The sequence below is a fragment of the Bidens hawaiensis genome, unplaced genomic scaffold (assembly GCF_021521415.1).
Source record: "Bidens hawaiensis isolate Kalapana, Puna unplaced genomic scaffold, B.hawaiensis_p1.1 tig00052911_1, whole genome shotgun sequence".
Lineage (NCBI taxonomy): Eukaryota > Viridiplantae > Streptophyta > Magnoliopsida > Asterales > Asteraceae > Bidens > Bidens hawaiensis.
In genome coordinates this window covers 2,588-26,943 of record NW_027499501.1, presented here as the reverse complement: position 1 = coordinate 26,943, position 24,356 = coordinate 2,588, and the positions used below count along the sequence as shown (strand labels likewise).

Genomic DNA, 24,356 nt, shown 5'->3' with positions numbered 1-24,356 from the left:
AAATTGAAGGGAGATTAGGGTTTAAGGTGAACACTCTACTTCTGATTCTCCGTCTTTTGACAATAGAAGCTGAGGTGAGTGTGAGTGTGAGTGTGAGTGTGAGTGAGTGGATTATTATTATTATTATTATTATTATTATTGTTATTATTATTAGTTTTAGGGTCAGGACAGAGTCTAATTCAAATTATAAAATTATAAGTAAAACAGCGTATATAAAAAAAATGTAATACATCTACGCTTGTATCTATACAATGTATACATAAATTGATTTTATTTATATCACAAAATTATTTTTTTAAATGAACTTAATAAGAAAATGCTCGTGCAAAAACGTACTCGATAATATTTCTTTCTATTGAAAAATTCATTCTCGGTGTCATATATGTATAATTGAAAAACTTTTGGTTATAAACCAATTTCGGAAATAAAGTTTCTCATACGATAGTAGTTCTAACCACTCGGTCTAAATACAAATGGAACGTTACCTTTATTGATATATTTATCAATTTACCACTCATTAAAGGAAAATAGAACATTAAATTGTAACAATGGATGTTCTTTAAGAGGTATGTTTTTCTGAGCTACACCATGAAAAAGATTTTGATAAGTTTCAGAGGGCTTCTCGACTTTGTCATAATGACAACATAAAAAATAACATGTTAACCCATCCAATTTTGTGAATATTTTATTTCATTTGAGCATAGTTTTCCATAACATGATTCCATACAACGTTCTGATCACCATTAAAGAAAAAATTAATGTTGACATAAATATTTCAAAATTGATAAAAGTTAGAAGCAGTAATAGGCATGGGGGTGGTATGTCGAAAGTGTTCGCAATCTTTTCTTACATTTTAATAGTTGAGGGAAAAATAGTCAGTTTGCCAAATCCCGAACCTTTTGATTATTTTAAAAAATGCCCTTAAAAATAAATTTGAAACCCGAATCATGTTTAAAATTCTAGCTTTCATACTTTTGGCATGTTAAGGTAAACATTTTGAACCCATAACAAATTTGACGATAAATCTATTTTGCATTCTCAAACTTTTAAAAATACTCAAAATTTTCATTTTTGACCCGTAACAAATTTTGATCTAAATGTAGTTAACTTGTACCAAATAATCTATTTACCAACTTTTGACCCATAATTTTAAATTTAAGTTCCATAAAAAAACCCGAAACAATTTTCATTTGAGAAACATGATTTGTTGTTGATTTTTGAAATTCACCAAGTATTTTGAAATATGTTGTAAAATAATATGTTAATATTTATATTTATAAAAATATATAGATATTATATAAATATAGTGTAAAAGAAAAGTGAATAATTATTGATTTGTTACATATATTAAGGTATATTATTTTTGGAGGGAAAAAATTGTGAGAATTAACCAAAACATGACAAGTGTCCACATTTATTTTACTTTATTAGAATAGGTAGATTATTATTATTATTATTTCGAATGATGTTTTTTTTAATGTGGTCACCGCGCTCCTTAAATTTGGAGAGCATTTCGTTTCTCTACTCTAGCTAGACTATGTTGTTTTAACCGGACCCGTCGACTGCCACTTGACAGTCGTTGAGCCATCACAAGAGCGGAACTCTATGGCGTAACGCACGGCATGACGAAAACCCGAGTGGGCTCGGGATTCAAACTAACAATCTCACAAATCACAAGGCCTAGTTCAAATAATACACTTATAATCTACCAAAAGTAACACAAATGGGGAGATCGAACTTAGGTCTTCACTGGAGAACCCAAGCATCCTATTGCTAGACCATAAGTTGTTTGGTATTTTTTTTTTTTTTTTACTTTTAAAATTTTATAAACATTTTCAATAATTCGTACTTAAAATGTGTTAACCGTGAATTAAAGCTCTTGTTAGAAAATTAAAAATATGTATATAAAAAGTTGTGCCCCGACTTACCAAATGTTGAATTTCCTTCGTGGAATAAATAGAATACTAAAGTTGTGTGATTTGATCTTGAATTCAATATTTGTTGTTTTCAGTTTTGAGTTAAATTAGACAGAATTACAAATTTTGTCCTTTAAAAAAAGCCAAAAACCGGTTCGTGTCCTTTTCTAAGTTTCCTTGCAGGCGGTGTACTTTAAACTTTTTTTTCCTTCAAGTTTTGTCCTTTACGCTAACTGGGTTAGAAAAACTCAGTTAAATGCCCTCACGTGAGACGCATGTGAGGGCATTTTTGTCTTTTCACCTGTACCTGCAACCAGTCACCTACATCACCACCGCCGGAGAACCCATAAACCCAGATTCCGGTCAAACCCTCACCACCACTATCTTCTTCCTTGTCTCCCCTGCTATATGACATCACCCCCACCACCACTGCCATCCACTCTGCTTAAGAGAAAAACAAGAATCTTTCGGCGAATCTTAAGAAGACGCTGACTTAGCTCAATATGTTTGTAGCCGAAGGTAAGTTGGTTAAAGTCAAAAATTTACGGTTAAAGAACCAGATCTGTAAATTGGTTTTCCACCGTTGCATTTGAGGAATCGATTGCAAAATTAGTGCTCGTTTGGTGGTGGTTGTAAATTTGGGCTCGATTGGGGCAAATGGGAAAGATTCAATTATGTGATCAGGTTTCAATCTTGGCGGTGAACCTGTGTTGTAGACCTGTAGTATGGTCAATAATTGATTGTGAAACCATTTGTAGATTTTTATATAGAAAATCAAGTGCATAGAATAATTCGGTTCTCTCTATATAAAAACCCCTGGACTTGATTGCAATCGAAGAGGGTGGTTGACCATGGTGGTTTCCGGTGGGAGTGGAGATGGATCTGGGTTTGTGTCTTCTCCGGCGAGTTTGACCGGAATCTGGGTTTATGGGTTCTCCGGCGGTGGTGATGTAGGTGACTGGTTGCAGGTATGGTGGTGTGGTTGTTTCTGGTGGCCGGAATTTGTGACGGTGGCTGGCGGTGGCCGATTTAAGAAAGTATGGTCTTGTGGTGGCAGTTACAAGTGTTGGTTGGTGTGTGGCGGTAGCTGTGGGTTTTGTGTTCATGGTGGCCGGAGTTTTGGAAAAGGATGGGTCGGTGGCTTAGGTAGTGGTGGTGTTGGTGTAGTGAGAGGGAGGGAGAGAGTAGAGAGAGAGAAAGAAGACGGGAAGATCATTTTTAGTGACTGACATGTCGTTTTCCGGCGGTGATCTCCGGCGTCGGACGGCGGCGGTGATGGATTTGACCGGCGGCTGGATGTTAAAGACGGAAGCAGGAGAAAGAATTGAAGAAGAATTAGGTCTGGGGGTTATTATGGTGAAGAAGAAGATGGATACTGGATTTGATGATATATTATTATTATAATATATTAATTTATTTTTTAATTATAAATAACTACCAGTAGACGAAAAGACAAAAATGCCCTCACATGCGTCTCACGTGAGGGCATTTAACTGAGTTTTTCTAACCCAGTTAGCGTAAAGGACAAAACTTGAAGGAAAAAAAAGTTTAAAGTACACCGCCTGCAAGGAAACTTAGAAAAGGACACGAACCGGTTTTTGGCTTTTTTTAAAGGACAAAATTTGTAATTCTGTCGTTAAATTAAGGTGTTTCAACTTGAGATGTTGCATTTAAGTGAAGTCCTGAAGGGTATTCTAACTTTGGGTTCCCTGTAAATAAATACTAAGGTAAATTTTGGTTGCTAGACACACATGAACAAATCATAAGACACATTCTTGACCTCTCACATTTTTCTTTAAAAGTTCTCACAATATTCTTCTACTTTATTCTTAACTCAAGTATCCTTTTTAGGTGATAGGTCCTCGCCTGTAATACTAGTCATTTCGCCCATTGTACCTTTGAAAACTAACGAGTTCTCTTGGGTGACTCGAAATTTATTCTAAGGGAGCCGTGCTGAACACGAATTTTCGCCCAAAAAATCTTTCTACTTCTACTCCATTCGTGTATTTCTTATTTAATTTCAATTGTAAAACTACTTGTAATTTACTTGTCTTTCTTAATTGGATTGTAATCAAATAAAAGTGTTTTATTTATATTTTATACGAACAGTTGCCTACATCAAAACCTCTGTTATAGATTCTTCACGTACCTTATAGTGTTACGTATAAATTAATGCAATACCTTTCGTCTTCATAAAACTATCAAAGTTGTTGGGAGCCTTGCTAACCACAATATATAAATTTTATTCGAGTGTAAATATAGTGCATGCGGTAAGAAAGAAGATCAGAAGTGTTATGAGGCACCCACGTTGTATAAGGTTGCCAACTGGAATGAGATCGGGGTTGTTAGAATGTCGAGCAATAACAACTAATTGTGTCAATATGACACAATGAGTGGTTACAGGGTGGGGTATTTTCTGATGACTTGAGTTAGAAAACCTTTGCTTGGGAAGGGCTACAAAGAAGGGAATTTGAAAGAGTTAGCAGGGTGGATGTGAAACGAAAATGAGGTCAAAACTTGCTATAATTTTTTTGTTAGGATGGAACGTGTACGATATTTGATTTGATTTTTTTTTAACTGCAAATTTCTACACCTAACCTTGCACTCGCACCACTTTTGTGCTAGAAAGCAATATACCACTAGACCGTTATATCACTGTTCATTGTTCGGTATTAGGCGTAACCGATCCTATTACATGAAAATATACATACCGGCTTACCGAATCATACTGTTTGTCATTGATAGTAGAACAATCGTTTTATCCACTAATTTTTAGTTATTATATTTCTAATTTTCTTGGATAATAAAATAATATAAAAACTAAATAATCATAAATATATTAGGGAATCACAGCATGTAAGTTTAATAAATTATCAGGTATACCCAATATCCTAAAGGTAATTACTTGACACGTTACAACCAGTATGAGATTGAGATTATTAATACCTGCACTAGCGTCATCTATAGTGTGTTACATTACAGTTTACATGAATATTAAGATTCATATTTTTCTAAACATTCAAATGTTAGATGGTTTTAAGCAATACATCTTTCTACACAGCTTTTCTAAAAGAGCAAAACTGATAAAATTCATATCATCACTACATATAACACGACTTTGTTTAAAAATAAAAATATAAATATATTTGTTTAAAATAAAAGAGTATACAAAAGTGGCAAATGTCTACATGAATCATACAAGTCTAGACTACTTCCTACACTATCACACAACTATATCTATCATTCCAAAACCATTATTACAATCATCAAACTGTATAATAACAAATTATCAAATTACAAAATCAACCCTGACCTTCCGCTTTTGACCCGTCTTTGCTTTCATGAATCGTCACCGAGAGCCCACGTAAACGGATTCCCGGCATTACAACTGGTGTTACAATGTTCTTTCACTATAGAATAAAGTCTGAATCTATTGCTTTCCTGATACGTATTCCTTCTCGATTGTACTGAACATGATGGTCATACGGTCTTGCAGATTCGCGTGTATGTTTTTGGTGATCTTTTTCTTATGTTTGGTGCTTTTTAACCATGCAATCCCAAAATGCACCACCACTTTACATCCTGTTGATCTTGACCCTATATCCTCTATTTGGTACTTTGTATGAAGCTGCAATAATTATGTTAAAAATTAATCATTACACTTTTCATAACAATTTTAACATCATAAATAACCGATATACTTTCTTATTTTTCACCTAAAATCCTCAACTTAATTTTGATACATTAAAGTGCTTCAACTTGTAAAAAAAATGCACGAAAGAGTTTTAACCTTAAGTTCGTATATTGAAGTTACTAAAATTGTCGAAAATGCATGTTAACTGTTAACATGCGAATTTATTAGGGTCAACATGTGAATTTATTTTAATATAATGGCATGTTAACTGTTAAATTGATCTAAATTTGATAAAATTCAACAATTTTTGCAGTAAAAAAATTATACCATCTTATTTTAACCAATTTAAAAGTTAAAAGCTTGTAAAAATATACATGAAAAAGTCACTAACCTAAATTTTTTATACTAGAGTTACTAAAATTGTCGAAAATGCAGGTGCTGGTGAACTTTTTTTTAATATAATGAATTGCTAATACTTAAATTGATCAAAATTTGATAAGTAGATTCAATATTTGTGCCAAAAAACAAAAAAGAACTATACCGTCTTATTTTAACCAAATTTAAAAGTTAACAAGTCATTAATTTTAAAAAAAATATTCAAAAGTATGTACATTTTAGACAAGTTTAGAGATTTTAATATACAACACTTAGTTTAGTGACTATTTCGTGTATCTTTTACAAGTAGAACGACATTTTTCGTAAAAATATTTTTTTACGGTATTAATCCTACTTGTTAAATGCATTATATATAAACACATGCATACCGTGAAATAGTCTCCAAGCGGGACCCCATGGAGAGTCGTGACTTCCTCTACCAGCCAGCCGTTTCTATCAGTCAAACGTGACTTTTGTTGACTTGAAGTAACCTCTCCTCCATACCGAGAAACACTAATGTCAAACTTATAATAAGTTTGTCTCTGATAAACATCCGTCTTTTCAAACTCCCACGGGCTCGTTGAATAGTTAACACAGTGGGCTCGGTCCATTGCTCTTCGCTCCAATTCACTCCCACTAAACAACTCCATCACAAAATTCGACTAAAATTCCAAAAAAATTAAAAAAAGAGAAAAAGAAAAATAACCCATGTCAGCAAAATGAATATTAATACTAAACTATTAACAATAATAATATGGGACTTACTGGAACTGAAAGAACTGAGGAGTACACAACCGACATGCTGACATCTTCAAGTCCTAAAAAGGATCCACTTTCTTCACTTTGGAGGCTTCGGTTTTCAGAATCATCGTCGCTTTTGATTGATGATGATTCGTCTTCAAGAATCTGTTGGTTTTTATCATCCGATTCTTCTTCGGCTATTTCAGCCTTTTGTTCTGGGCTTAAGGCTCTAGCCCTCCATAGGGCCATGATTGTCCTGTGTTTTTTCAACAAATTTCACTTTTTTTAGTCTACAACATATTAAAAACATGGTTTCATCCCAAGACCCTAATATATACCAATTTTGACCAGGACCCTAACTAAATAAACGAACTTCCTGCCGAACAGTTTACGAGCTGCTCACTAAGCGTTCAGTTTATTGACGGGCCTAATAAGGATCAAAGATTTGTAACAAAATTAGTTACCTGTGTGCAACACTAAAAGAGACAAACGACTGAAAATGGAACTTTAGTCGGCCTTCTGCATCTTGCGTTTTAGCACCATGTTTTGCATCCAAACCTCGACCCGGATGTAATGTTATAACCACAACAGGACTACCCATTGATGACAAAGTTGGTGGGACCACTTGAACATCTTCTATATCTTCCCATAAAAAGTAAAAGTTGGTTTTGTGTCCAAACAAGTCCCCATGAAACCCTATTATTCTTGCTGACAGAAACAAACGCCCCTGCAAACCATTCAAACATTTAATTTCCATTTAGCCATTTTTTGAAAAAAGAATAAAAGAAAACAAATCATTTCTCACCTGAAGGGGCATTTTGCGCTTTAAATGACAAGTGAAATCATTTATCAGAAATTCCTCGGGAGGAAGCTTAAATAGCTTTTGAAAAGCCGAATTTGTTTGAGGCGAACGTACTTTTATCTAGAATTAAAATAAAATAAATAAATAAATAAATAAGGAGAAGTAAGAATATCAAACAAACAAGAACTAGGGTTTGTAAGACGAGCCTGAACTCGCCTATGATCAAGCTCAACTCGTTTAACATAAGAGAGCTCGGGCTCCTATATATAATGTGTGTGTGTGTGTGTGTGAATCTAAAAGAAACCAAAGATTTTGTTAGTTTGTTACCTTCTTTCCAACCTCCTTTTCCATCTTGGTCAAATATTCTTTAATTATATTGCTACCTCGCGTATTATTCAAGAATATCCTCAAATGCAATTTAGATTGACAAGCTTGGGCTAACTGCCCTTGAAGCGGGACCCACACGTCACCTAACTCGGTTATATTACTTCTTACAAAGTTAATTTGTGTATGTCCCAGTGACACCGCTTCATCAAACGGTCCATCAAAATCAAAAACTTCAACATCCAGTGTTGAAGGCGGGTCATCCATCGCATCAAACTCAAATATTTCTGCAATTTACGATAAAATATGTAAAAATTATTATTATTATTATTATTATTATTATTATTATTATTATTATTATTATTATTACTACTACTATTACTATTACTACTACTACTACTACTATTGTATATAAATAAATGTGTTTCTCACCATTCCATCGAGGATCAGCTTTTTGGAATTTAATTGAGCTAGTTCTTGTTTTCCCATTGCAAGTAAAAACCACATACGGGTCAGATAAAACGTTTGATTCAACCGTTGGTATATTGCATCCTTCAACCAACGCAACCGTTAGCAACCACCCATCACCCGTTGCTTTTATGCCATGATCACCGCCTACAGTTATTATTAAACAAAGTTAAAATTCATCCACCACATAAAAAAGCACCAAAGTCACTCAACTACTATTGTATGTAACTTTTTTATGAATGTTAAAAAAAATATTAACTAAGTGAGGCAAATGAAAAATATATGAATCGTGGTTACTATTTAGTGTTTTTTTTCCAATCTGACTTGATTACTTGAATTTAACAATTATGAAACTTGGTTAACTGGAAACCAATTTCTTCACTATTACATCCTATTTAAGTTAACTGGAAAAAATTATCACTTAATTAGTAACCAAGATTCACATATTTATCATCTGCCAGACTTCATTTTAAAAAAATAAACATTTATAAAAATAAATAAACATTGGATAAGAACATCTAATTAAAATTGAGTGCTACTACTGGTGTAAACGAGCCAAGCCGCTCGTGAGCTACTCAAGATTGGCTCGCGAGCCTAAACGAACCTATTACTTATATAAATTTTATTTAATACATTTACATAATGTCATAATTATAATTATCATACCTAAAATTATGATCAAATTAATAAATAATATACTTTTTATATACCGAAATTATAACTAAAAAAACATGTATATAATTGTAATTAATAATTAATAAAAGAGCTGAGCCCAAGCCGAGCTCAAGCTTTATAAAATACTCATGAGCTGAGCTTGACCTTCGGAAACAGAGTTCAAGCGAGCCGAGCTCGAGCTTAGTCAAGCTCAACTCGGCTCGTTTACACGTAACACAAAAAAGCTATCTAATAAACACTTTACATACCTTTTTGCCCTCGTGCTTGCATGAACCTCGATATCAAATGCATAACTCGTTCACCTTGCAAAACCAACACCCCACACACAACAACTTCACCAATCGAGTCCGGTAAATCCAACCCACCAAACTCAAGACCTTGAATTGTACTCGGCTTAGATAAAAATATATGCACAAGCAGATAAAACCCCATCAAAACGGTCGAAACAACCGTAAAATTAGCAAAGTACTGAACCGCAAGCTTCCAGTCCGACTGCCTTTCCACTTGTAACGAAGCCAATGCTTGTTCTTTCTCTGACCCAACATTTTTCACATCAACCAGTTTTAACTTTTCCGATAACAATCTCGCCACTTGTTCAAAACTCTCCTTTACCCCTTGGCGAGCCCCACCTTCAATCATCCCCTTCATCATTGTACTATGTAAAAAGTTCATTCGCCACGAAACCACCAAATGTGAACACTCATCACCAGATGGAAGCTCGGGCCCCGGTGATATGTTCGTTTGAACCTCGACCCGGTAATTACTCGCATAAGGAGCTTCAGGCGTGTTCACGCTCGCTAAAACTGAGAAGCGTTTACCGTCTGCTTTTAAATACGTTTGGTCTTCGATCGCTTTTATAGCTTTGATCAACCGAGACGGTGCTTTAACATACGTAAATGTTCGTTTCAAACTCCCAGTTTCCGGGTCAAACTTCCACAGGCCCACTTGGAGATCCGTACTTCCTTGAACTTCCGCTAGTTGTTTCAGATAATTTGATTCGGATGAAAAGATAAACGTGTTTAACTCCCTTGGTGAAATCGCATACATTTGATCCAACATGATCCCGCCCGGTAAATTAACGGGCATTTCACCACCGTCATCTTTTTCTTCCAATTTTTTCATGAGTTGTTCAAAGTTTGAAGATGATGATGATGATGATTGGTCTTCGGTTTTGTCTTCAGGCAGCTCGGATTCGTCGGTTTCAGGCACCTCGGGAAGTTCCGTTTTGTTTGAAGCTGGTGGCAGTAATTCGTTGTTTCTGCTGAATATTTGTGAAATTAGACCCGAAAGTTTTTCTTTGTTTGACTTTTCTTCTTTGACTGGAGCGGCCAACTCTTCTGATCTTAACGGGGATGACATTCGTGAACTTGTGGAAGTGGATGATCTTGCGGGTGACATTGTTCCGTTTTCAAGTTGCGGTTGCGTGTCTGATTGCGAGTTATTTTGTGTGAAGCATATTGTGAGAAGAATTTCACCTGGTAATAAACGCAATCTCGGGTTAAAGTGTGCTTTGAAACTGATCCATGCTACAGTAATCGATTTTAATGCTTGGATAAATAGAACATTCTGATTATCTGACTATTTAGGAATCAAAATATCAATTTTGAATATTTAGCTGCTATAAAGCTGATTATTAAAAGTTTTAAACCACTTAATGACCTCTTCTTTAACTGAGTTTAAAACACTTAATTACCACTTATTTTTTCATCATTACAACTTCAAAAGCACATCAAAACATAATCCCAGAAACCCAGTTTGTTAAACTTAAGTAATTGATTATGCAAAGTCAGATAATCGCTTCCAAAACCCGTATCCAAGCAACCCATATATGACTGTTTCTTTTTGTACCTTACAGGGCAGCACATAGAGGCAACAAACACACATATCCCCTAAAGCAGGAAACACAATTTAAAACGTGTGACATCATCAAAAGCTGATTATCAAAATTTAAAGTTAAGTCTCCTAATTACCTCTTACATTTAACCGAACTTTAAACACTTCTACATCCATCTGGCCATCTCACAAGGACGTCTCATTATATGCAAAAACGCTTTTTTTCGACTTTAAGTATTAATTAGTCATATAATCATAATTTGTTGAATTCTTGGCATAAAGGGGTGCCACCATTTTACATGCATCACAAGGTGATAGTTTCTTGACCAGGTTTCACAAGGGGGGTCATCGCGACTGCCATGGGTGACCTCTTGGTGTTAAAATGTGTGCACCAGTTTAATCAGGTGAGAAATACAAGTCACATAAATCGCCCCTATCAAGGGCGAAATATACCATTTCTTGGAGATATCAAAAAATGGCAAATGTCCCCACATATGGGCAATTTTTGTGGAGCAGTACTAATCACCTAATTAAACTAATACACGCATTTTAACACCAAGAGGTTGCCCATGGTAGATGTTACGATCCCCTTGTGAAACATTGGCAAGAAACTACCCTGTTGTGACGCATGCAATGAGTGGGTACCCATTTATATAAAATACTCTAATTTGTTTAGTGCTCAAAACAACTTATTATCTCATCCTTACAACTATAAAAACCACATCCAAACACCATCCCAGATACCCATTTTGTTAAACCTAAGTATTTGATTATGCAGAGTTCAATAATCACTTTCAAAACCGTATCAAACAACCTATATGAATGTTTATCATTTTAGTGCCTTACAGGGCAGCACATAGAGGTAACAAAACACAGATACCCCTAAACAGCATACACAGTTTATAATAAAGGTCATCATCAAAAGCTTACTATCAAAATATAAAGTCATCCAATTACCTCTCTACTAAGTTTTAACCAAATTTTGTAACACATATCGTCCCCTTCTTTACAAACAAAAAAAAAAGGAAAAAAAAAGTTATATTTTCATCACTTAATGCTTTAACTTCTCAAATAATCATAACTTGTTTAATGCTCAAACAACCTATTATCTCATTCTTCTAACACTAAAAAGCAAATCCAAACACGATCCTAGAAACCCATTTTCTTAAACGTACCCAGTATAATCCCACTTATATCAGAGCTATTAACCACACAAAGTTAAGCCACCTAATTACCTCGGTATTAACCAAATTTCATAACATCTAACGTCTCCTTATTTACAATAAAAATGTCGTTTTCGTCACTTTATGCTTTAACTTCTCAAATAATCATAACTTGTCTGATCCTCAAACAACCTATTATCTCATTCTTACAACTCTAAAAAGCAAATCCAAACACCCCTTTTTCTTAATCATACAAAGTCCCATATCCAAACAAGCAAACGTACCCAGTATAATCTCACTTACAGCAAAGCCATTAAACCACAAAAAGTTTTTTTTTTTTTTTTAAAAAAGAACACATGACATCATCAAAAGGCAAAGGCAAAAGCAAAAGCAAGAACCAAAAGGGTATTTGAGATTTACCACAATCTTTAATCTTGGACTTCTTCTTAGGCTCCAAAGGGTACCAAACAGTCCCTAAAGAATTGCCAACAGCATCAAAGACACTGGACACAGGAATCTTAACACTCCCCACAAAATCATCACTAAAGAACTTATCTTCATCAAACACAGACACCACAAGCTGCTCTTTCAAATCCTCTACTTTGAAGCTAAACTCCTCACACCAAGATGGGTTCAAACACTTCTTCACCACTTTAGTCTTGAACCTTTGATGCCCTAATTTCAATTTCACGTACGGATCACTTGACCCGTTGGGATCCATGGGCGGCATGTTTCTTGCTTCGATCACACGCACTAAAAGCTTCATGGGTAATCGATTGGTGTTAAAGTTTCAAACTTTAATTGGTTTGGATCAAGAAAGTGAGTTGCATTGTGGTGGGTTTGAATAATAATAATAATAATAATAATAATAATAATAATAAAGGTTGAAACTGTTGAATTGATGGAATGATTATTGAGAAAATATTGAGAAATAGAAGCAAAACCAACAGGAAATTGTTGTTGTTATTATTATTATATTATTGATTTGGGGCTGATGATCGAAGAGGAACAAGATCGTTGAATTTGTGTAGCAGACGACGGGAAAATGACTTTATTTATTTATTTATTTATGATAATCATATTATATTATAAGGATGGGAGGTAAAGAAAAATTGGGAACTAAAAACTAATAAAAATTATTTTTAAAATCTTTTTAAAAAAATATTTTATGATTTTTTTTTTCTTTTCTTCTTCTAATAAGATGATATTGTTCCTAAAAAAGAAACTGTTGATGTAATGCATATGTGCACTAATGTGTATTGCATGTATACAATAGTGTTTTATTGTATATAATACAACACAATTACATTATACAATACACACTATTGAATATGTGCAAATACAACACTAATAATTGTATGTAATGCACGCTATTACGTATACGTAATATACAACACTAATGCATATGTGCACTATATCGATTTTTTTAATTTTTGTATGTAATATAACACTATTGCACTAATACAATACAAAAAAAATTGCATATGTGAAATTCAAATTTATTGCACATATTAAAATACACACTAGTGCACATATGCAATAAAAAATAGTCGAGGTATTGCATATGTGCACTACAACGAGTTTTTTTTTTTATTTTTTTTATTTTTTCCAGTGAATGTTAACAAAATATAAGAATAATGGCAAATCGAAAATTTAAAAATATTTTTTTTAATTAAATTAAAAATATTTCTTTGTTAGTTATCTCTTGATCATCTCTCTCATATTAATATAATCTATATCTATCTTAAATATTAATCTTATCTTAAATCTTAAATATATATAAACGAAACATTTAAAAGCTCTCTGATTGCTCTCTAAATTTTCTCAAGCCACCAAATTGTTTTATTTGTAAATGGAGGTTTCTCATGCATTTGATCCGAATTCACGGGTATGAATGTCACCAAACCCCTAATTGCCCTTAAACAGGTTATAACATCTCATTAAATTAAAAACTAATCTTACCAACTATTTGATATGAAAATCCTATAAAATAGATATATACTAAAAATTAATATCCGATTAAAAAAAAGATATTATTTATAACTAAAAAACAATTTTATGGTAAAAAATAAGCGGGTCATGGGTCTCACCAAACCCAGATAGCTCTTAAACCGGGTTATAACATCTCATTTATTTATAAAGTCATTTTATCATTAAATCTTAAGTATATTATTAACTTACTTATAATAAATAAATTAAAATGAAAAAAGAAACGAATAATGTAAAACAACCCCCATAATACGGGGGATAAAAGCTAGTAATATATATAAACGAAACCTTTAAAAGCTCTTGCTCCCTATTTCTTCTCAAGCTATCAGATTGCTTTATTAAAAAAATAAATATTAAAAAACGAAAAATGTAAAACAACCCCGGTAATACGGAGGGATAAAACCTAGTTTATTTATATAAAGAAAGCACTAAAGCATCCCACGTTAACAAATCAAAATAAATGATGGATTAGTTTTTTATATGGTTTTGAATCAAATACAAATTCAATTAATGTGCTAACTATGTGAATCAATTAGTGTAATTACATATACAACATAGCGTAATTACACTACTTGACTAGCACATATAGCACACAATTTTAGTATGTACGTTAACTTTCCCCGTTTCATATGCATACCCTAACAAAACTGAATATTTCATATATGCTCAACGAAAATAAATATATAATAGATACTTAACTTTAATAAACTTTTAGTTAATGATTGTTTTCTTCCTTTTTTTCGTTTTTCATTCTATTTGTTTAAATCTAATTTTTTTATTTAGATTTTAACTGTCGTTGATGATAAGTAAGGGAACTGAATCATCGTCTCTTCTCTTTTATTCTCTCGATGACATATGATTGAACAATCGAATCTGTATGTACGTCCAAATCATGTAATCGAACCAGGTATGGTCACATGATTGAACGATTAACAATCTAATATTTTAAGTGAACTATTGTTTATTGGTAAAAAAAATGTAAGTTAAGACTGGTTAAAATAGCTTAAGCTAAAAATGGGTAAATAAAAATAAAAATTATTGAAGTTATAGATGGTTATATATAAATTTAAAAGTTTTTGAAAAATAAGGGTCAAATAGTCAATTATTTAATTATTTTTAATTGATTTGATATATTTGATATTTTAACTATTTTGTAGAAAATATATGATATTTTTAGTTTTTTATGGGTATATATAACATTTTAATATTTGTATGTGTATATATAAAATTGCCTCTGAAAAGATCAACCCCTATTAGTTTGTTATAGGCTTGTGTACCAACATACGAAGTTCAATAATTCATACATGACTATATATGTTTGTGAAACTTAGTTTGAAAATTCCATTAGAAGTATCAAACTAAAAACCAAAACTTAGTTTTTGAAAATTTTATCTTGTTTCAGTTTTAATTACATGTAAAATCAAGACCGTTCTGAAAATTCAACTTTTATAAAAGCATAAAACCAAACCGTTGGTTTTTATTTAGGTTTGGTTATGCAATCGGTTTTTCAATTTATACAACATGATGATATAAAGTATGTGTAAGAGCATTCCCATCCCATTTCCTATATTTTTGTGAGGGGATTTGTAAATTATATGGTATGAGTGGTTGTGGGTAGAGCAGAGAGAAAATATTATAGGGGAAAGTTAAATTTGGGGATTCACTGTTCATGCCGTATAATTTTTTAATATTTTCTAAAAGTGGTTGTGAGTGTAGGAAAGAGAAAAGATAATAATAAAAGTATAAAAAGTATTATTTAATTAGTGATTTTTAGTGTAATTATATGATATATATGGATATAGGATAGGAAATGGGTTGGAAATGCTCTAGTGTATTCCAGGTAAATTTATACAATGGATGAGCGTCTTTTATATCATGAAAGAATATAAATTATTAAATTATTTTCAGTTTGTACAATCTAATAACGATTTGCACGTCAATGTTTGACTTTTTGGAAACCCGTGACGTATCTTGGTTTCTACTATCCATTTATAGTTAACTAAGTTTAGATAAGATGATAATATTCAAGTAATATATATCTAAACCATCCTTAAAAGTATTAAAATAATTTAATTATTGAAGAAACACAGATTTAAGTGAGTTAAACGGGTATTTTCACAAGGTGTGATGAATTGAGAATCTTGAATCCATGTATGAATATGTTGTGATTTGTAAAACTAACGTCGTTAGCCTCGTTACAGAAAGGGAGAGCTTCCTGTAACAATCATACGTGTGAATCAGTATAGTAAGTTGTAAGTATAAAGAGAATCGAGAGAGTGAGATTGGAAGCCGTTTACTGTTCGGTGGAGTCTTTTATGTATAGCCGGAGGTATGAATGCTTATTGGGCCACTTGTCATGAGAATATCTGGTCTATCCCTTCTACAACCGGCATAATGGAGACTGTTGATGTCGTTTTGCATGGGGCCCACTGCTCAGCATTGTTGTCTCATTTGCATGATTGTTACAATGATTCCGCGCACACCTGCTGTACATGTGGTGTTACCCTTTTAGTGCTTGCGCTTGCACAGATTTGGTACCAACGGTGATCCCAAGTGTACTTCCACCTATGTGACATTCTTGGATTTATTGGCCTCAGGGTGTGTTTCTTTTTTTGATGTTTTTCCTGTTTTGACGGCTTTAACTTATTTAGGTTTGTGTTCGGATCCAGGACCATATCTCTTCAATTATCTAACTCATTTTTTAACAACACAAACATACTTTTAAATATTTCTATAAATCATCTATACTATATGTCTACACCGTGCAAGAATTAAACTATTCACCTTTAGAATAAAGAGCATGCACATTATTAAAATGATTCGATTATCTAACTTATTCAATAAATATTTTCTATTATGGTTTTTCGTATTGTTAGGAAGTTTTTGATAAAAAGCTTATGCTTCAAGTTTTCTATGGCAAAATTTGCATGGTCATTGATGGAGCCAGCCAACGAAACTAGTTTTAAGACGAAACCAATCAAATGATATTAGGTGCCCTTGAAATTTAATTTTGTTGACTTCTCGACAAAGTTGCACGGCTACAGACGGATTCTCTTAATGTTGCCTCAAATCGCGAAACCTAGGTTTTTGTGCTAATGTGCCTTCTTCGCACTGATGTACACAATAGAGAAGTATATAACCATTTTAAGCATTCAAATAGATGGTTAAGTTATATTTTCGGTTAAAGTGGTCATTTATGTGTTTCTCAATTTATCATCCTTCTCTTTATAATGTTTTTGATTGTGGTTAGATTATATTTAGAGCTTTCCTACATATAAAGGTCAATAATAACATTATCTTATCACATTTCATTAAAACTGAACAAAATGATCCAATTACAATAGAGAAGCAGGTGAGCGGACAACAAGCTACGCCGTCATCCCCTCTTGAATGGCAAATTCAATCTTACTAAAAGCAAAGTTATAGTTCCTTGGCTTTGATAGGAACTGTACACAACCCTCACCGAACTCTTTCATAAACATAGAAACTTCCAGGGCAAGGGACTCAAATGCATGAAAATCAAATGGAATAAAACCGTGTTAATTCTCATGTTGTTAGGCAAAAGACACGTTAATTATAATGCACGTTAAAGTTTTCCAATAAACTAAGTCTTACTTTTGTCTCATGTTAGGCAAAAGAAAAGCCATCACCGAATAGAAATTTAGCAACGTACCAAGTGAACTAGTCATTGTCATGTTAAGATAACCAATACGTTATTCAACTGTAGTTTGTCTTTACTATAAAGACTATAACGGTATTGATTAAGAAACAAGTGAAGATAATACATTCTAGCCAAATCAAAATAAAGCTAAAAAGACCATTGATTTTACTATATTAATACTAAGCAATACGTAAATACTACATCAATCAATCATATACAGTAATTACTATATTAATACTAAGCAATACGTAAATACTACATCAATCAATCATATACAGTAATTACTATTAATACTAAGCAATACGTAAATACTATATCAATCAATCATCTACAGTAATATCTCGCCAATAGGTCTAGGGATAATGTGATGTAAACAAACCATACGTTTATTCCAAAGGATAAAGATGCTATTTCTAGACTCACACCTCTAAAATTAAGTGTAGCGCCATATAAAAGAAAGAAAATGTTCTAACAAAAAAACCTAGGCAACATGGAAAAAGAAAGCGGACAAACACAATAAATAATAATATTAATGATATTACTAGTCATAATAAAAATAATGATGCAGCAAACATTTATTTAAAAATGTATTAATATCCATCAAGCATATTGGCCTTTTCCTTCCATCAAAGGTGACAAAAGCAATGGAAGCCACCACCGACGAAACATGCATGCCCTACCATTCATTAAATGTCTTCTTCACCCATGATCTACGTTTGAGTTGGTGCCTAGTGGAAGACTGGATTTGGATTGCACTAGAAATCTCTCACATATATTGTGCATATTTTGTTGCAAATGCTAATTTCCAGCCTTTTCTCTACCTCTCTTTATCTCAAATCTTTTATAAGATTAATATCTCTCTTCTCCAAGCATCAACAACAATCAATCTGTCTTCTCTCCACTTGCTCGGCCGTGTTTCCTGGAGAGGAAACAAAGAGAGATGGGCATGGACGATTCAAGAGGGAGAAACATTAATTGTATATTCATTTTCTAACTAACAAAAAAGTATAATAAACACTTGTACAATGTTTAGAGCCAGCTACAACATTTAATTTGATGAGAACTGGTATTTAAATAGGTTGATGCTAATTACCAATCACGATCATCCTCTTGGTGAGAGGATGAATTTATATTAGACTTGACTTCAAACGTACTAAAACCCATTTATTAAGTGAATTCAGGAGTAGAGTTCATAAAAAAGTATCCAAGCTTTGAAAATACTGGTTCACTAATTTAGAACTATATGGTGTCCATTTCAAGAAAGTGCATTAACTTGATAAGATGTTGTGAAACGATTTAATACGACCTTAGGTCTAACAAAAAACCACAATATTGGAGTTAATGATGCTATAATTAATTATAATAAATCATTTAACTTATATCATTAATAAAGTTGATACCCACATATAATTAGTTAACAACACTAGTAATATTAAATTTATTTAACATAATCTGTTGAAACGAAACTAGAAAGCATAGAAAATCAATCCTTCGGAAATAAAAAGAAATTAACAAGTATTGTTATTTAATAAGTAAACACAAGAGGGCTAGGATTAACAGTGGCATAGAACAGAAGCTCTGAATCACGTTCCAATATCTCCATTTTATTTGGAGTCAGTGTGACTATCGCTTCAACACCACCACCCTTCAGTGTGTTATTCAAAGTCAAAAACCTGGTGAATCCCGTATTCATCATATAAAACCATATCGGCTTTGTTGGGAATTTCGGGTGAAGAGCGTTATTTGGCGTGCAAAGCAAAGTAACATGGTTTAAGAAGTGGATAACTATAAACAATTAAATGTGCCAGATTTAATTGTTAGTATAATTATCAGTTCCTATTATTTAGCAATCCTAATTGTAGTCTAAACGTGATAGGGTAGATTATAAATACCCGTGTTTTGAGGTTTAGAGATTGTAATATGAGCAATTGAGTTTTGTGAAGTTTCTCAATAATAACAAACGTGTCTGGGTTTGTATTTGGTTTTGTGTTTCGAGTTCGTGTTCGATTACTAGTACCAATTCCATTAATTGGTATCAGAGCGTTCGACATACCTGGGAGCCGGCGTGAAGGTCGGACCTGTGCAGTCGAAGATCGGAGTGACCTGCGACATGAGGGAACTCCAACCGGCGATCAGTTAATCACCGGTGCTTGTCGGCGTGTGCTACAATCGTTTTAACGACGACCGATCGGTGAGCAGCAGTAATCGGTGACCGGCGATCGGCGTGACGGAGATTGACGTCACGGGATTGAGTTGGTTTATGGATCAGTTGACGGAGATTGGTTTTGGATCGGTGATACGGCGAAGCTTGTTCAATCGCTGTAAATTACTTTAATCCTTCGATTATTGTTTGTTGAAGTTGGTGCTTTCTGAGACACAAAAAGAATATTATGATAGTCAAAAGGTATTTTTGTGGACAGTAGCTACGAAAGCAAAAATCAACAAAAGAAACTTTTAAGGTTATTATTAAGTTTCTTTAAGATTAAAGTTTTTTTTAAGGTGATTTGGTTGTGTACAATAAACCGAATCACGTGTTGGAACCATTGAATCGAGGTCACGGGATTTTTCGAAGACTTATAGTCGAAGAAAGATGAGTGGCGCGAACCAAACGGGTAAAGAGACAACCTCCGGATCGTTTCAGTGTCCGCGTTTGACAAAAACGAACTACACGAGTTGGAGTATGCACATAGAGGTTATTTTTGGGATTCATGGAGTTTGGGATGTAATTGACCCGGGTTCTAATGACGCGAAGAAAAATATAAGGCCCCGAACCCGGTAGCCTTACTTTAGCGTCGGATTTACTTATAAACACAGTTCTTGCAATCAGAGTTAATTAAAACTTCCGCGGAAACGTTTACTTGAAGCATTCGATACAAAACATTCAATCTCTTCTTTGATACTATAAAACAAATCATTATATTTAAAACATCTTTTCTTCCATCTTAAGATGCCAGCCGTTCAATCCATGCCATGTGCCATCCTCATGCTAGTTCTTTGGTCTGATCACCTGCGTGCATACTAAAAGTCAGCTACGCTGAGTGAGTTCTAGTTAATCAAGCAACTTATCATACAACCACTACATGCATCATATACGTATCCGCAGACCGTAGTCCACTATCTAACCTGCTTACATTACCACTTAGCCTCTTATTTACGCCTACCACTTTGCCACCTTGCCACTTTAATAACGTATAACGTTATGCCACTTTGCCACTTTAATAACGTATAACGTTATGCCACTTTGCCACTTTAATAACGTAAAACGTTATGCCACTTTGCCACTTTAATAACGAAGGCACGTATAGGCTTACCCTACCACGTACTATCGTTATGCCACTAACACTCTTACTAGACTCTTGCCACTTCTAACACGCTCTACCTCTACTTGTCTACAACACGCTTCATATCATTTACATAATAAGCAAGTCACATCAACAATCATACACACATAATAACGATGGCACGTACAGGCTTTCCCTATCACGCGCTCACGTTATGCCACTAACACCCTTACTAGACTCTTGCCACTTCTAACACACTCTACCTCTACCTGTTTATATCACACTTCATATCAGTTCAGTATTTACGTAATAAACAAGTCACATCATAACATTCATACACACTATCAACCACTTTGAATTTACTATTCTTGGCGATACGTGCAATAGATCGTTCACGTACCGACAAGCATTATAAAATATATACCTCGTATAACATCTATAGCATACACTTACCACTTAAGGTAAGTGTATTCACACTTCACATCGAGTATGCACACAGCCCCGAAAACACAACAAGGAAATGGGGCTAGAAACTCACCTGAACTCTGCTTCTTCCTCCGATAGTTGTAAATCCCTTCTTTAACTGAGCTCGGCTGACTGTATAAGTTACACGTATCAATACTCGCCTGATTTAATCTGGTGGCCTAGTATTAGATTACTTTTACTTATCGTTTTAATTTATTTTCTAATCGAACTTGACTCTAGGCGAAGTTAAACCTTAGGCGAACTTAGCTTTAGGCGAAGTTGTCATCAGGCGAACTTAGCTTTAGGCGAAGTTGTCATCAGGCGAACTTAGCTTTTAGGCGAAGTTGTCATCAGGCGAACTTAGCTTTTAGGCGAAGTTGTCATCAGGCGAACTTAGCTTTTAGGCGAAGTTTTCATCAGGCGAACTTAGCTTTTAGGCGAAGTTCATCAGGCGAACTTAGCTTGCAGGCGAAGTTGTCGGCTGCAGCTATTGTTCGTCCTTAATCATCTTCGTTTCTTAACCAAATAACTCGATTTAGGTATCCACGGAATCGTCTGACCAGCGCCTACAAACCCCAACCATCAAATCGGCCTAACATCGATGTTTAAGGGGTGCGATTTAGGCATATAGGTTACGGGTTCTTTTATCAATCGATTAACCCATCAAATCTTAACCATTTTCAGTAAGTTTAGCTTTGTAGGATTCGTTTTTACCATACAAACACCGATCTATCATTTCTATACTAATCCAAACCTAAACGAACATGTTCTCGATATAAACGTACCGTAAATGAGTCGAACTACGAACACGAGCTGGCCTTGTTGCTTTGGTTCGTCACGACGATCTAGCACCAACGAGCTCGGGTCCTTGCCTTTGGATCTTGGTTCGGGTTGTGTGTGTTTTGGAGTGTGTAAAGATTAGGATGGATAAATGGATGGAATGGAAAGGATTGGGGTTTAAGGGGGTATTTATACTCTCTTAAGCCCATGGACCGAAGGCCCATATTTCCTTTTGGTCCATATCTAATCCCATCTAATTATCCTACTAAGTCTTCATATTTTGCTATTATTATTATCGTTCCACTAACTCGTTTATTTCACCCGAAAAAATAATATATTAAATATTACTTTAGAAATTTCGGGATGTTACAACATCGCGAAGGCGCTTCTGTTTCAGTCGATTCTAGAGGAACAGATACTTCAAATCCGTAATTTTAAATTGGCAAAAGAGATGTGGGATGCCGTAAAGTCAAGAAATATGGGCGCGGAACGTGTGAAGGATGCTAGACTTCATACGTTAAGACGTGAATTTGACGGTTTGATGATGAAAGAAACCGAAACAATTGACGAGTATGCCTCGAGAATAACCGCGATCTTCTCTAAAGCAACCACACTTGGACAACCGTATGAAGAAAGGAAGCTAGTTCAGAAATTCTTCACAAGCCTACCGAGCCGGTTTATCCAAGTTGTAGCATCCCTCGAGCAAGTGTTAGACCTTAAAACAGTCGGTTTTGAGGATGTTGTTGGGAGGTTAAAGACTTATGAGGAGCGTATCAAAGGACACGTGTTGCGTTCTGAAGAAGGTAAGCTTTTGTTTAATCATTCTGAATCCTCTTCTAGTTCGAGGCAGGTTTCACGCGAATCAAGTAGGGATCGCGGGAAAGGTTCGAACCGAGGGCGCGGTAATGGACGTGGTGGTGGGACGTGGCAATCAGAACCGTGATTCACAAGGAGGGTCCAATGAAGGGGATAAACGAAAGGTTAAAAAGGATTACTCGGAAGTTCAATGCTTTCGTTGTGATGAATTTGGTCACTTCATCTCGAGGTGTCCGGAACGAAGGAAAGAAAAGCAAGCAAATTTGGCCGATGCAAAAGAAAAAGACCCGTCCCTCTATATGGTGCAGTGTATTCAAGAAAAAGTGTACTTGAATGAACAAAAGGTTATACCAAAAGATTACAATGGTGGTTCGGACGAACAAGACGTGTGGTATTTGGATAACGGTGCGAGCAACCATATGACGGGTAATGAATCTTTTTTCTCTGAATTAAATAAGCGTGTTGGTGGTAAAGTTAAATTTGGAGATGGGTCTTATGTTGATATTTGCGGGAAAGGGTCGATATTGTTAGTTGGTAAAATGGGGGGAGCAACAATTATTAACCGACATTTACTATATTCCTAGTTTACAAAGTAATATTATTAGTCTTGGGCAAGCAACAGAAAGCGGTTGTGATATTCGTATGAAAGACGATTACTTGTTGATGTATGATGATCAAGGAAAGTTGTTGATGCGGGTTACTCGATCCAAGAATCGTCTTTATACGATTAAATTAAAGACGGGGAAACCCGTGTGTTTGCAAGCCCGGATTGATAACGAGAACTGGCTTTGGCACGCGAGACTAGGACACCTAAATTTGGAGTCTATGAAACAAATTGTGAAAAAGAATTTGGTCGTTGGAATGCCAAAAGTTGATCAAGAAAATCAAATTTGTGACTCGTGCTTAGTCGGGAAGCAAACGAGGAAGCCGTTTCCGAAGTCGGCGACTTTCAGAGCAACCCGAGTCTTGGAACTAATCCATGGAGATTTATGCGGGCCCATTACTCCTAGTACCATAGCCGGAAATAGGTACGTGTTCGTCTTGATTGATGATTTTTCTCGTTTCATGTGGACTTTTCTGTTGAAGGAAAAAAGTGAAGCGTTTGATACCTTTAAGCGATTTAAAGTCATGGTGGAAGCGGAAAATAGTGAGAAAATTAAGACGTTTCGAACCGATCGAGGGGGAGAATTTACGTCTCGTGATTTCAATCGGTTCTCGGAAAACGAGGGTTTTATTCGGCATTTTACCGCTCCATATACACCTCAACAAAACGGTGTTGTGGAGAGGTAGAACCGCACGATATTGGATATGACTCGGAGTATATTAAAAGCGAGACAAGTTCCGAATTATATGTGGGGAGAAGCGGTGAGGCATTCGACCGACGTGATTAATAAAATTCCAACTCGAGCGTTAAAAGACAAAACACCATATGA

General features: G+C 34.6%; 1 protein-coding gene across 1 annotated transcript; it reads right to left on the bottom strand.

Annotated features, from left to right (window-relative positions):
* Positions 1–5,236: 5,236 nt before the first annotated feature.
* LOC143599809 (C2 and GRAM domain-containing protein At1g03370-like) lies at positions 5,237–12,704 on the bottom strand. Its single transcript, XM_077077678.1, has 9 exons — positions 12,352–12,704; positions 9,184–10,410; positions 8,225–8,407; positions 7,796–8,079; positions 7,472–7,588; positions 7,131–7,393; positions 6,691–6,922; positions 6,315–6,587; positions 5,237–5,544 (listed from the first exon to the last, which is right to left on the bottom strand). Exons 1-9 carry the CDS (start codon positions 12,695–12,697, stop codon positions 5,347–5,349), a joined length of 3,123 nt encoding a protein of 1,040 aa, XP_076933793.1. The 5' UTR covers positions 12,698–12,704; the 3' UTR covers positions 5,237–5,346.
* Positions 12,705–24,356: the final 11,652 nt, after the last annotated feature.

Coding starts and splice junctions, on each gene's coding strand:
- LOC143599809 (XM_077077678.1), bottom strand. CDS start 12,697: ATGAAGCTTTTAGTGCGTGTGATCGAAGCAAGAAACATGCCGCCCATG. Junction 7,589..7,795: donor AAAAGGAGGTTGGAAAGAAG/GTAACAAACTAA, acceptor TTTTAATTCTAG/ATAAAAGTACGTTCGCCTCA. Junction 7,394..7,471: donor AGCGCAAAATGCCCCTTCAG/GTGAGAAATGAT, acceptor AATGGTTTGCAG/GGGCGTTTGTTTCTGTCAGC.